A 15,338-nucleotide genomic window follows, 5' to 3' on the forward strand; every position below is an offset into this window, starting at 1 on the left:
AATTTCTTTATAAAATTAGTTGTGCTGTTTCAGGAGTCACAGAGAAAGATCAAAGAATTCAAAATTCCATTCCCAAGACTGCGCCCGAAAAGCACAGAAATTTCTCAGAACACGTCTCTTTGCCAAGTGCGATGAGTCTGCCAGGGACCTTCCAGGGAGCGAATTTCCGAAGACAGCGTGTCTCCCGCCCTGTAGCACATACTACTATGGCGACACTGGCATGGGTGTAGCAGTTTAGGGTTTCTATTGCTGTGATGAAACACCATGACCAAAAGCAGCTTGGGGAGGAAAGGCTAAGTCTCACAACTCTCAGGTCACACTGCATCACTGTGGGATGGCACAGAGGGAACCTGAAGGCAGAAACTGAATCATAAGGGTGCTTCTTGCAGGATTTGTCCTTGTGGCTGGCTCAACCTGCTTTCTTATAGCACCTATGACCACCTGTCTAGGAGTGGCACCACCCACAGTGAACTGGGTCCTCCCATATCAATCATCAGCCAAGAAAATGCACCAGAGGCTGGCCATAAGACAGTCTGCTGGAGGCATCTTCTCAACTGAGGTTTCCTCTTCCAAAATGACTCTAGTTTGTGGCAAGTCGATATAAAACTGCCAGTACAACATCCATGGCAATTGGTTCCAGGACACCCCTTCTGATGCCAACACTGGAAGATGCTTAAGTCTATGATACAAAATGGTTAAGTGTTTGCATTGTGTTCTTCAAGGACAGGGGGGAAAAGTCTATACATGCTCAGCATGGACATAACTTTAAAAATATTTCATGTCTGGCAAAATGGTTCAGAGCACTACAAAAGTATGATGTCAAGCTTGAAGCCTGGAATTTTATCCCTGTGACATGCATAGTGGAAAGGCACATTGTTCTCTGACCCCCCCCCCCACATTCTGTCACACACACACATAATTAATTAAATGTAATAAAAACATACAAGCTGTGGTGGGTGGACATGCCAATACAGAGGGTCAGCTGCATGAGCTACACGGGTCCTTAGGAAGACATCATAGAGGATTCAGTCTCACTCCCCAGATGCCCTCAAGGTGGGGCTCACCCATCCTCATGCTTGAGTTCATTAAATGTGATGTTCTTAGACTCACTGATGCCTTAGAGAGAATTTGGTTATGATGTCACTGTGTGACTTCATTTTCCAGCATCCATGCCAAAACAATAGGTTGTTTTGGTTTCAAATGTTTCTGGAGTTTATATGAATTTCTATTTAAGGTTTAGAAAACATTATATTATGACTCATAATTAACACAATGATAAGCATAGGCAGAGTTTCAATACTTTTTTAATGATTTATTATTTTTTTTTTGTTTCATGTGCGTTGGTGTTTTGTCTGCATGTTTGTCAGTGTGGAGGTGTTGGATCCTGTGGAACTTGAGTTACAGAGAGGTGTGATCTGACATGTGGGTGCTGGGATTGAACCTGGGTTCTCTAGAAGAAAAGCCAGTGTTCTTAGCTGCTGAGCCATCTCCTTAGCCCCAAATTTAAATAGTTTTGACTTAAGAAATGATTGAGAAAGTAATCAGATTTTATGGTAAATATTGTGAAAGGTTAAATAAAGGGAGGGGAAAGAGTGCAGCTATGTGGTAGAGAGCTATGTCTTCATAATGTTTTTCAGCCTTTATTGTGCATAAAGAGAGTCTGAGTTTTGTTTGTTTGCAGAAGTGGATGGGTAATTCGGTGTGCTAAAACAGCAGGAAAAGGATCAGGATCAGGCACCAAGATGGCTGGCATGTACCACATGTCAATTATGCAAAACAGACATTCAGTATAATGAGAGCCAAGTCTCCTCACAGCTGAAGAGAGAATTTACAAGCATTGACAGTGCAGGGTGTGGCAGCCAGATGACTCAGGTGGTAAAGGGGTTATGCCAAGCCCAAGGACCAAGTTTAGATCCCTGGACTCACATGGAAGAAGGGGAGAAGCAGTGCTTACAAGGTTGCCTTCTACCCCCACACATGCTCTGTGACATGTGGGCGCCCACACACCAACACTGACCTGACATAAGTCAATAAATGTCAACCAAAAAGAGCCCCAGGGAGAGGCCACTTCTCAGGCCTCACCAGACCCTGTCAGGAGGAAGTGAGTGTTAGATTCCTGTGCCCAGACTGAGAGCTGGTCCATCTCATGAAGTGTGTTTCCTCCTTCTTAAATTTAATTAATTAAATTTTAAGACATTTCTGTTATTCTGTTTGCTCGCATGTTTCTGTCCACCACATGTGTGCCTGGTGGCCACAGAAGTCAGATGAGGGTTTTGAATCCCCAGGCTGGGAACTGTGTGTGGGACTGCTACAAAGGCAACAAGTGCTCTTAACTTCCGGGCCTCCTCCACAACCCCACGTATGTTCCCTTAAAAATAAATTACTGTATACACATTGTGACGATCTAAATTTGAGAAGCTTTGCTTATGAAGCTCTGTCCATACAGCAAATTGGGCAACAAAAATATATGTCAGAAAGAGAAAAGCAAAGTGGAAATGTTTGTGTGGACTCATAGTTTTTTATGCATGGTTTTTTTGCAGGGGTTCATTGTGTGTGTTTGTGTGTGGCTGTGCTGTGGCTTGGGTGTGGCAGTCAGAGAACAGCAGGTGGCAATCAGTTGGTTCTCTCTTTCTACCATCTGGATTCCTGGAGTCTAACTGGGGTGTCAGGCTTGGCTGTGGATGCCTCTCCCCCTGAGCTGTCTCACCTGCTCTGAGCCATGAACAGAGAGAGAGCTCTGAATACGTTTCAAGTCATCCATATCCCCAGTGGTACACACGCACGATCCTCACACAGTCACCAGAGAGTCTGGAAGCTTGGCTGTAGTAACGAACACACAGGTGCTCAGGTGTCCATTCTTTTTAACGGTTTGAAACCATTTTCTGTACATAGAACTAGTGTGATTTCTTTCAGTGGCTAGATATCTAAAGTAACCTGTTCATGACAGATCACCTAGAAGCCGAGAGTGGTGGTAACACAGGCCTATGATGGTAGTACTTGTAGGAAGAGGCAGGAGGATTATGAGTTCTAGCCATTCTGGTCTGGACTACAGGCTGAGACTCTGTTCCGAGATTGCCAAGATCAACCAACTAACCAACCAAACAAACAAACAAACAAACAACCAGCAAGTTAACACAATTTAATGGTCCTGTTTCCTGTGCACGCTCACATAACCACTGCCTGTGGTACACACTGAGATTGAAATTTTAGATCTGATTTGCTGGTTTGAATGGATGTGGCAAGAGCAAGACCCATAGCTGAGTTTTCATGACTGGCACAGTAGAGCTGCCAACAGTGCGCTCTTCTTTGCTTTCAGATGAACAAGGAGGCAAAACAAAGCTTATTCTGTGTGTGTGTGTGTGTGTGTATGTGTGTGTGTGTGTACATGTATGTGTGGTGCCATGGTATCCAGCATGCTAGGCAAGACTTTCATCACTGAGCCAACTGCCTAAATCCCTGGACTTGAGTTCTAAATATTATCTTTCCTGTGTTAACTAAGGACTGTGTAGAAATGTTTTATTCCAGAACTGGGAAGGGGAAAGTTGAAGATAAATATGGAATATGGTTTATGCTGGAAAGGTTTTTAAATTTTCTGTGAGGCCACAGATGTTGAGACTTAGAGATCATAGGTGCAGAGTGTCACGCTAAGGAGGACTGATGTGTGGTGGAAGATCATGCTTTACTGAGGAGTGTGGGTATCTGCAGAGTGATGGCTGGAGGTGGGATGGCAAGGGGGATGGGCGAAGGCACTGTGCAGCTAGGAGGGTGACCCGTAGGAGAGGCCCCCACTTTAGAAGACATTTTTATTTAATACAACATGATGCGTAGGACCTGTTAGCGGTGCGGCCTGAGTACGGAACACCTGGGTCACAGCTGCTCATGGGAACAGCAACAGAGGATGGCTTTGCTGTGTCTTCCACAGCACTGGCTCTGGGCTCTCTCAGGAACCTCGAGGAACTGCTTCTTCCCACTGGGGACGGGATTCACCAAGTGGCCAGACTGATTGTCCAGCAGTGTCTGCAGCTTCAGTGTCTCCGGGTTCTTGCCTTTCACCACACCTTGGATGATGAAAGTGTGCTGGAAATTGGTGAGTTTCTCTCAGAGAAAGCGTTTCCCTTGTACTGCTCTCTCTCACCATTGCTTCATTTGCCACCGGACTTTTCCCGTGGGGAAATCCTCTGCAATAGGCACTGCTTTACATATACATACCCCAAAGTTTTGTTTGTGCCTTATATTCATAGTAACACATGTGACCAGAATGCATTGATTTCACTGCTGTGCACCATTCTTATTTGGCCACATGTGCGCGGTTTCTAGACGCTGGCTACTATGGGTGCTTCTAAGAGCATGCTCATACAATGTATGTGTTTGGGTATTCTGGGGCTGGAATTTCTGAGATCTCACACAGATTGACTAAAACTGCTTGCTTGGTTGGATGTGGTACATGCCTGTAAGTCAACACTGGGGAGATTCCGGGGTTCCTTGTCTAGATATCAAGCTCAATGGCAGGTTGGGTTACAGGAGACTTTGACCACAAACAAAGGAACACATCTCTTTATGGTGAGGAAACATGAGATGAGAGACAGAGGACTAAATCTCTGCAGCTTTCCCCTTCACCACAGGTTGCTTCACAGTCTGTAGTAGGTATTGTCAGTCCCTTACAGGACTCTAATGATTCTCATGTATAGGAAAATCCAAAGCTTTAGTTGAGGAGCTGAGGGATGGATATCTTTCAGATTAACCAGCATGGGAAAGAAAAAGACAGAACAGAGAAAAATGAAATAGTCATACCTTCCTGTGATGCACCTCAGAACCCAGGCAGACCCCACCAAACCTCACAGAGGCTTAGCTTGTACTGCACAGGGTCAGGAATTCTCAGAAGAAAAGCACATTGTCTTAAGGTGAACCCACCTTCCTTAGGGCGGACTGCTAGCCAGGTCCCTGGCCTGCCCTTAAAGGAGGAGCTCAGTGCCTATCTCCATCTGAGTAGGTTTCATTCTTTGCACCAAAATTAATCCCAGAGGGTATGTTTAAATCTTCAGCTGTGGGACTGGAGATGGACTCAGCAGTACTCATTTATACTGTGTGAGGGCCTGAGCTCATGCCTAAGCACCACAAAAGTCAATCAATGAATCAATCAATCAATCAATCAATCAGTCAATCTCTGCCACCTTGTTCACACTCCTTATAGCTCTAGTTTGTTTTTCTATCTTCAAGCTAGGTGCACAGCACAGGTTGAGGTGTAAGATCTTTCTGAAGACCAGTGCTCTTTACCTGTGGTGGCACTTCATGCTCACTTGCTGTATATCAATATCAGCGTCCAGCATTATCTTCATGACTTTTCCTTCATCTTGCTTTTGATCTTCCTATGACCCACCATTCAAGGCACATTCTTGATCAGTTAGGTTGGTGTAAGTGGCACTGGACAAGCTCAGTCTCAGTGCTAGGGAAGCAGGGGAGGCTGACTGTTGCTGAGAACACATGGTATAGACTAAATACGTTATTATTAACTCCATCATTATTACGATGATATTATCTAACCTGCTATTACAATCAAATGAAAACACAGACACCTGTCAGGTTTTATAATTGCCTTGTACCACCTTGGGCTAGGCAGATAATTCCACCTTCACTATCTCAGCCTGCATCCCTTCCATCTGTTATAATCATTCCTAATTGGGCCGCCTCCCATCCATAATTCCATAAATACTTGCTTATCCTTCATCTGGAGTGCTCCTTTCCAAGCCATTCCTGGAGTCCTACCTTCCGGCCCATATGGTTCTCTCTTCACTTAACCCATGGCAGCCTACTCTTTCCTCCTCTCTTCCTGTCTATTCATTTCCGTCCCATGATTCTTCTGACTGGGGACCTTAGCCATACCTACCTCCTTCTGTCCAGCCTAGGTACAGACCTTTGAATCAACCAATCAGGGATAATGGGGAGCATTCCTTTTCATCACATGGTTACAGGAGAGACTTCAACATTATTAACAATGTCTGTGGCAGGGTGTTAACTAAATCTCAAAGCACTGAAATCAGCATTTGAATCCATAGCAAGCACCAGACCAAACCCCAACATCAGATCTCTGAGTTCCAGGGCAACCTGCTCTACTCAGCAAGTTCCAGGCTACCCAAGGCAGCATAGCGAGGCCCTTTCTCAAAGTAAAACAAAAGAATTTAGAAAAAAAATTTAAAAAACATACCTACCTCACTAAGGCTTTCATTCATGAGAGAGAGAGAGAGAGAGAGAGAGAGAGGGAGAGAGAGAAAATATGTTGCAGCTGTCCAAGAATGGCCTCACCAGCCACTCAGAGATCAATCTCAGTCAGATACTGAGGGTTTATTTAATGCACACCCTAGGACTAATCACAATCACAGACATAGCCCAGACTGAACTTCGACCCTGATAGATTCTCAGGTCTTTCTTTTTATAGAAAGACCACATTTGGAAGGCAAGGGGAGAGCAGTATTACATTTTAAGTTTATTTTGGCTAAGGAGACAAAGTGTTATCAGCTAACTTTTAAGTTGATTGGTCCTAAGTGAGGTAAGTAAGCTGTGGCTAGGGGTTTTCCAGAATGCTAAGATAACAGAGTATGAGTAATGGGTTAATCTGACCTTATAGACAGGCTTTTCATTGTCAGCAAATTAGTCACTTGGGAGGCAGATCCTGAGAACTTGGACTTAATTTCACCATATAATCAAAATGGAGATAGAAGACAAGATGGCTATAGTTATGTTAAAGGTGAAAGCAGGTCTTAACAATGGTAAGTATCTAGATTTCAGAGTATAGAGAATAAAGCAAACCAGGGGACAGCATACCACAGAGGGGGGTGGGTTGAACTTTTCTCTAGTATTTATAAAGGAATTGTAATTCAGAACATGGCTGTTCTGGCAAGAGATCACACCCAAAGACCTTCTAGGTGTGTGTGATCCAGCTGGAATACTAACATTCTTTTAATTCAGTAGACAAAGGCAAGCAGATCTAAGTTAAGCCTGGTCTAGAGCAAGTATCAGGTAAGAAGCTTAGGTTCAGGCATGGTGTTACATGCCTTTAATCACAAACAACGAAGGTAAAGTTAGTTTGTAGAAGGAAGCATCCTTGTTTGAAAGTGATATGTAATCAGGTGGCAGAAAAATGATGAAACAGAGAAAGATTTGAGAGAATAGGATACACCCAACTCTCACAAGAAGAGGAAAAGGAAGCTACTTAAGGGGAAATGAAAAAAGAAGAAGGCAGTTTTACCAGGACAGAAATAGAGACAGGTTGCAGAGAGAGAACTCAGGTGAAGACCGAATGAGCCCGAGAATGAGAAGGAGCCATAAAATTAGAAAAGGTTTCTGGAGTTAGTTTGAGGCTAACCAGAACAACTCGGGGGCCAAGAGTAAAGCAGATTGAGTAAGTCAGCTGGGAGAGGAGTTTGAGGCAGAGCAGCTGAGTTGAGCCAGCCAGCCCAGAGCTCAGTAAGAACAACTCAGGGTGAGCTTATTAAGCTGTAAGTCTCAGAGGCTGAAAACATTCTAGGCCTAGGTTAGATTGTAAGGAAGCCAGAAGCTTCCAGTACTAGACTTAGGTTAGCAGACAGAGGCAATAATTCTCCAAGACAACAACTGAAATAAGCAAATAAAAGTTCCTGTTACAAAAACTTGATTCAGAGGATGAGAAATACCCCCTGACTATCACAGAAGATCCCTATTCATGACATAGCAGAAACACTTTCTTAGGGCATCTGCATTTAAACTAAAGCTACTACATGATTCTGGGTGAAATCTACCCTAACTTTCCCCATATTAGGGAAATGTAGTCAAACAGTTAAATACCAAACAAAAACTCCACTGGATCTTTATTTCCAAAGTCATGGCCCAACTCACCATGAGTCTGACTCCAATTCCCTTAGAGCCCCTGCTCTGCTCTCAGTAACGAGGAAGTCCCTACTCAGCAATAGATGGAAGGCACTGTTGTAGCCAGTGAGAGGACAAGCTTTTAGGACTGTCCCTGTTCCTTCTCTGCAAAAACAGAGACACTTTCCCCATAGTTTCTCAGACTTCTGAACTAACCTGCTCCATAGCCATGCCCTACCTTGACATATGTCCCTCTGTGAGACCAGAAGACAAGTCCACATTGCCCAGACAGCTAAAACTCCTTGTGCTCAAATTCCCAGTTTCTGCTTCCTTCTTGCCCTTTGGCCAGGTGGTTCCCTATCCACCAGGCAGCTGTTTGGTGCTTTCAAAGAATGACCTCTAAAACAGCATGTTGAGCAGTGCCCACATTCACTGTCGAGTTGGGAGTAGTACCAATAATGTGTCACCGTTATTGACAGCCTCATGATTCTCTTTTCATAAATGTTTTGTTTTCTAGCCAAGGTAGCAACCAGTGGAGGCTTCCAGAAACTTGAGAACTGAGATCTTTCAATGAATCACAAGATTACAGAGGAAGGATACAAACATTTCTTTCAAGCCCTCAACAACTTGCCAAACCTGCAAGAGCTGAACATCAGCAGGCGTCTCTCAGAATGCATCCAAGTGCAGGCCACCACTGTCAAGGCTCTGAGCCAGTGTGTGATGAGACTGCCCAGCCTCATCTGGCTCGGGATGCTCAGCTGGCTCCTGGACGAAGAGGACATGAAAGTGATGAACGCTATGAAGGAAAGACACCCTCAGTGCAAACGCTTGACTATCTTCTGGAAATGGGTACTGCCATTCTCTCCTGTCATTCAGAAGTGAAGGATGCAGCTGAAGTTCTAAAAAGCTAATTTTCTAATACATTTCACTCTAACTGACTATGGAATAATCCCAACATTTAGGAGACTGAGGCAGGAGATAGCAGCTTGGGTTATATATTGAGACCATATTTCAAAACCAAAACCAAAACATTTTACTAATTGTTGCATATAGAAGAATATTTATTAACTTTGGAAGGCTGCTACTTTTCCTCTTTATTTTTATTTTATAGGGATGGGTGGTTTTGCCTGCATTTATGTCTATGCCCTACTTGCATGTTTGGTGCCTGCTGAGGTCATAAGATTGTACTGGATCCCCTGGGTCTGGAGTTATACTAAGAGACCAAAGACTTAAAAATCAGTGGCTGGTATTTTAAAGCACAAGCCTGAACTAAGGCCAGCTAGGTGGAGACATGTCTAGCCACCTGAGGGAAAGAACTAACCTTACTGCATTCTTTACCGCCCACTAGTTATACAGTTGCTAGAAAACTGGCCCATATGGCCAGGCCAGAACTGTTGTGGTCTTGGTGCCTAAAATGGACCAATAATTTCAAAAGTCAATTTCCCTTACCCAATCATGTAATGCCAAAGCATGTAAGTCCCTGCTTTTGGTTTTGCCCTTTAAAAACGTCCCTCTAGACCATGGTTCCTCATTCCTCTCCTGTTTCCACAGGAGGTTTGCATCCCATGTTCAAACATGTATACAATAATTAAAAAAAAAACTCCCATGTATTTACAGCAGAGTCTATTCCTGGTCTTTTGGGGTCTCACAAACTGGGCACAGCATTTTGGGGGCTTGTCCTGGGGATCCTCAAGACTTCCGGACTCTGACCTGTAAGGTTTTATGTTGGCTGGTGAGTGTTTTTTGTTTCAGTGTCTCTGTGCAATATTTATGTTTGCATCTACTTTCTGTTTTCTGTTCTGAAAGGCCTTGAGGTGTCTGTATCTGTAGGAGCAGTGAGATATGTCTGAGTCACACTTGAGAGTCAGAGCCATGGGGGTCAGGAGGAGATGTCTCTGGCCCTGGGGTGCATGAGGAATCCCACCTGTCAGTCTTGGTGGATGTTGAATCCCACCATCAGTTTTAGCCTTTTTGGGGTGGATGCCATGCCTGACTCAGAGGAATCAATTTTGGTCCCTAGAAATTAGCCCCAGTATAAGCCAGGTTTTTTGGTTTCGCTTTTGCCAGAGGCTATAGCTTCATTTCTGTGTGTGTGATTTATTCTCTGTGGTTTCGTGTTTGCCTGAGGCTCCTTGGTTTCACTTTTGTCTGAGGCTGCAGCTCCATCTCTGTGTGTAATTAATCGTTTATGGTTTCGTGTGATTTACTGTCTGTAGATATTGTCCATTTCACTTCTTTGATTTCTTTTTGACGGAAAGACTGAATAACAGTATGCTACAAACTACCTCCAAAACCCCTTGACTTGGTTCTGACTCATTTTAAGGAAGTTAGGACTAGAGCTCACAATCTTTCATTTGATATAAGGATGAGTCCTGGTCAGCTGGTAACCACTACTGAGTGAGAAAAGAAAGTGCTTGAAATTACAGCTGGAGGAAGTAAGGGAAGTATTGCCTGTCTGTTTAGATGTATGTATGGTCATTATATGTTTGTTTTTGACTGATCTTAAATGGTTAATATGTTCAGTATGTCTTGGTTATAGATTAAGAGTTATTGGATATGTTTAAAGGTTAAATTCAAACTCTTGTTTAGAACATATATGTGTGCCTATGATGTATAAAAGCATAGAGGTGTTTGAATAGCAACCATCTGACTTGCAATACCATGTGATATGACTCCGCCATCTTGAGATTGCCACGTGGTGTGGGTCAGGGAAAGAAAAAGAAAGATTTTAGAACCTCTTAGTCGAAATGAATTTTTTTTCCTTTTAGACTAAGAAGACAAATCTCATTTTAAGTTGTTGTTGGTTTTAGAGATTGGCTTGTTTGCACTGGTAAAATTTGATTTAAAATTATTTTTTACGTTTAAAATTATGGTTATGCTTTGTGATTTCACTCCTAAAAGTATTGCAAAAATAGGTTTTGGAGAATGTTTAAATGTTTAAGGTAATGGGACGTTCCAAGGGAACGGCAGCGTTAATCCGGGCGGGTAGCTGGGTGGGTTGTCCATCATCTCTTGGAACATTTTTGTGGGCCTCTAAGATGACTCGCTGTTTCTCCTCTGTGGTCAGCAGCGCCTGGAGCAGCTGCTGGCAATCATCCCAGGTAGGCTGGTGGGTCACTAGAATGGACTCGATAAGGGCTGTTAACCTAGAAGGGTCCTTTGAAAAAGGGGGATTGTTATTTTTCCAATTATATAGGTCAGACGCGGAGAAGGGCCAGTATTGGAGTTGGCGATCTGGCCCCACCCCAAACGGAAATGCCTGAGAGGAGGGATCAGGAGTTATTTTCCGACGCCCCCTCAGTCGCCCTGCCACCGGGGACGAGGGGGGCTCTTCTTGGGGTTCCCGTCTTGCAGCCGCCCCCTCTGGTTTCTCCACAGGTACAGGGTCTGGATCTCCGTATGGAGGAGGTTGTTCAGTTAGGAGGTCCAGAAGGGGACCATCATCTGCCGGCAGCACTGGGGGTGTCTTCTTTTGCCCAGAGGTCTCCTTTGGATCCGACTTCATATGAACCGGAAAAAGTGTAGAGTTAGCCGGGGCTGGAACTAGTGGAGGAGAAAGAAGAGGGGCGGACGGGGTGGACCTCGGCCGAGGGGGAAGGAAGGGCTTTACCCATGGTGGGGGATTCCTGACCAGAGATTTCCATGTGATGATGTAAGGAATCTGGTCAGGATGTCCATGGGGTCCTGGATCCATGACTTTGACTTTAACCTGTAAAATAACTTCTAAGTTAAAAGTGCCATCTCGTGGCCAGCCCACATCAAAGGTGGGCCACTCCGATGAACAGAAGGTGTCCCATTTCCCTTTTCGCACATCTACCGAGAGGTTGTGGGCGATATCACGGACTTCCTTGAAATGCTGTAAAGTTAAACTTTTGGGGGTGGTGACAGTTTGTCCCATGTTTTTAGCTAGATAGAAAACACTTATTATACTTATAACAAAAATTAGACAGACAAAACACAACACAAGCCGCGCGGCACGAGATCGGCGCCAAACTGAAAGCAAAAATTCAGATGGAGACTGTGTTGGAGATCCGGTTTCTCCTTCTCCCAGATGGAGCACATAGCCCTCGGTCAGGGGCGGAGCCCCAAAAAGCCCGAGTCGGCTCGTACTTCCAGTCAGACGGGGAGCCAAACTGGCCCCCACTCAGATGAGAGTCGGTGGGACCGAACCCACTCAAACTCTCTCAGACACCTCTGAGACGTCTCCCAGAGGTTGCGGAAGAGATTTGAGCTCGTCAGCTCCTTCTGATTTCCGCCTGATTCAGATGACCTGATCAAGTCTCAGATTGCACACTAAACAGATACAGAAAAGCACGACAAAATGACAGCTACATACAACAGAAAAGACGGCTGGCCAGCTTACCTCCCGAGGGTGGGTCGGTGGTCCCTGGGTGGGGGTCTCAAATCCCGGACGAGCCCCCACATGAAAGACCCCCAGGGGGTATCTTTCGTCTGAGAGACCCCCTCCCAAAGATCAGCGAGTCCAGGCTTTTGGATGCAAATAGCAAGAGGCTTTATTGGATACACAGGTACCCGGGCGGAAAGTCACTCAGATGACTTTACGAGCCTTTTCGGGCAGAAAGCTGGGTTTTTTATAGGGTTTGAGCAGAAGCACTGATACAGAAGCAAAGCGAGAGGAAACCATAACATGAATCAAGTTGGCAGGGACATCAGAATTCCAGGAACTGGGTGGTCATAACAATTATGACGGCCTTGACTAGTGCCGCCATATGTTGCTTTTCCCAGGACTCTTATCTCAGCCGGACCACCTGTCAGATATCCCATGAGGGTGGTCAGGACAAAGTTGTTTTGTTTTTGGCTCAGCTAGGGCAGCCTTGACCGCAGAAATCTTGAGGGGAGTGACTGACTTAGCTGCTGGATTTTCTCAGAGTAATTTTTAGTTCCCATCCGGCCTTTACTATTTTTCCCAGAACTGTGATACACTACAAAATGACATTAGCTATGTCTAACTCTGTTTAACTCAGGAGGATATGGGGTCTTTTAAAACATTTTAAAGTTTACCAGACATTTTAAATAATGACCTTGGGCTATCTAACAAAGAACTTGGAACAGTTTCTCGATCCTTTGGAGGAGGACAAAAACCTGTGGTATTTATTTTATTAATTTTACCAAATGAAACCAAGCCATACAGTTTGAGCCAATTGAGAAAAATGCAGTTTTTACAGTGTATCTGTGGAGAGCTGCCTGTTTGTCAAGCTGCTTTGTTCATCAAAAAACATGCTTTTGCCCTGGCCTTTACCTTGAGACAGAGAAAAGAGGAAGTTTCACCAAGTTCCTTAAAACTTGTTCCAAGTTCCTTAAATCTTGTTTGTGTGACCTTGGACCATATCTCCTAAAGGGAAATGATTTTAGAAAAGTTTGGCAGTTCCGCAAACTTTTTTTTTTTTTGTTTTGATGTGACTTGTTTTTTCTTTGCCTATAAAAAATGAATCATGGAATAAACCCACCCTGGGCTATGGCAGTATCATGTCAGGATAAAAAGGATTTTGATGGAAGTTTTTATGTTTCTGAAAAGCAAGAGACTGGGATTTAAAAAAAAAAAAGAAAAAGAAAAAGAAAAGAATACCTTCTCTAAAGTAAGAATGTCTGGTTAAACCTGAAGTACGGAGCTAGGAAAAGCTAACCTGAAGGTAGAGAGAATGTTACAGAAGGTCAGAGTATGCATAGAGAGCCAGAGGGCATATGAACTGTATTTGCATTGGTTCTTCATACCTGAAAATATGATTTGAGAAAGAACTGTAAAATATGTTGTTCTTTGTTTAAAAGGCTCATGATTCTTCAATGCAAAAGTTTTCTTATACCCTTTATAGGGGGAAGAAGACTGCAGTTCTATGTTAGCCCAGGGTTATACAGGGTTGTATTCACGTCATTGTTAACCATTGTATTTAATATATGCCTGACAGCCAGTTCCTGAGTGAATGGATTAATGTTGTTTCTTTCTGGCCGATAGGTTTGGTAAGGCCAGAGTAGTTTGTACAGTTTAAAATTGTTTTATACTGTTCTGTTATATAGTTGGTTCTAAAACTTATTTAATTACAATGTTAGAACATTTGGTTATGGGAAATTATAAATGTTCCACAGTGCTATACCATGGGAGGTAGCAATACCATCAGCGACACCTAATGGCTATGTTTTTAATTGCTGTCCTCTGCCTGCAGCAATACTTGGCTAGCAGGCATGTTGGTTCAGAGATAAAGAGGGTGGAGCCATGGTTTTACCACCATCTTTGTTTAGGGTTGCCAGCTGTTTTCAGTTCCCTGTATAATGCTAAGTGCAATTTTTGTCCTTTTAGCATTTTGCTGTTGAGTTTTAATTCAAGTGGTTGGATCAGCACAATTTGCTAGCTCCTCTATGAACTATATCTGATTAAAAGTTTTGCTTTGATTTTAGTTCAGAAAAAGCAGATTTAAAGTTATGCTAATGACTACAGTTGAGCTGTAGCTAGTCTTTTGTTTATATTTTTAAGGTTAAGCATAGAATAGATAACTATGAAGTTTTTGCCTATGTAGATGTACTTGAAATATAGTCCGAAAACATGCATCTAAGGAATATGCGAGAATTAGAAATTATAGCATTGTTTTATAGGATGCAAAGTAGATAGATAACTAAAGATAGACAAAGAGTAACTCAGATATGCTGGTCCTCAAGCTTGTCAGAGGTCTGATGAATATGGCATTTTAACATGTGTGAGCTTATTATGACAGAGTCCCCAAATCCTGTCAGTAGCTCCCCCAAGGTCTCCAAAAATATTTGGGCACAACGACAGATGACTGTGACTCTGGATTGTGGTATGCAAACCACTGAGCAAGGGTGCCCCAACTGGCCCACTGCTAGGGCCCAGCCTAAACTGTGGACAAAGCTTTGAACACCTGGAGAGACATTATTTTGAAAGATCCCCGGAGGGTATCTTCCGTCTGAGAGAGACCCCCTCCCAAGGAACAACGAGGCCATTCGGATGCAAACAGCAAGAGGCTTTTATTTTGATACACGGGTACCCGGGGCGAAAGTCACTCGAAAGGACTTTGCGCGCCCCCTAGATAGGAAGCTGGGGTTTTTATAGGGTTTTAGAGCAGAAGCACTGGTACAGAAGCGAGAAGCATGGTTACAGGGGGCTGATTGGAACGTTTACATGAGACCGCAGTTTGCGTCAAAGTTTGGCAGGGACGCCAGGATCCCAGGAACTGGGTGGTCAAAAGGGTCGTGATGACCCCTTAACGTGACCACCTGTTATTTTGTTTTTCCCTATCTCAGCTGGAACAATCTCTGACAGATATCCCATGAGGGTAGTCACAACAAGTTGTTTTTAACTCAACAGGGGTGGGCAGCCTGACCACAGATATCCCAAGTGGGTGACACAGCTAGGATTTCTCAGTAATTTTCCAGTTTCTCATCTGGCCTTTAGAGTTTTACAAAACAGTGGTGTCTCACAAAATGGTGTTAGCTATGTTTAACTTAGGGTGAGGCAGGGGTCTTTCAAT

At 43.8% G+C, this 15,338-nt stretch overlaps 1 protein-coding gene across 1 annotated transcript in view; it reads left to right on the forward strand.

Annotated features, from left to right (window-relative positions):
* The window catches only part of LOC129676342 (baculoviral IAP repeat-containing protein 1a-like), a gene marked incomplete at its 5' end in the record, with an annotated part of 29,348 nt that extends 20,627 nt beyond the window's left edge, over positions 1 to 8,721 (forward strand). The window contains 2 exon segments of the mRNA XM_055606704.1: positions 3,923 to 4,087; positions 8,357 to 8,721. Coding sequence (XP_055462679.1) covers positions 3,923 to 4,087; positions 8,357 to 8,721 — 530 coding nt within the window.
* Positions 8,722 to 15,338: the final 6,617 nt, after the last annotated feature.

The sequence above is a fragment of the Psammomys obesus genome, unplaced genomic scaffold (assembly GCF_907164565.1).
Source record: "Psammomys obesus unplaced genomic scaffold, mPsaObe1.curated_primary_1811, whole genome shotgun sequence".
NCBI lineage: Eukaryota > Metazoa > Chordata > Mammalia > Rodentia > Muridae > Psammomys > Psammomys obesus.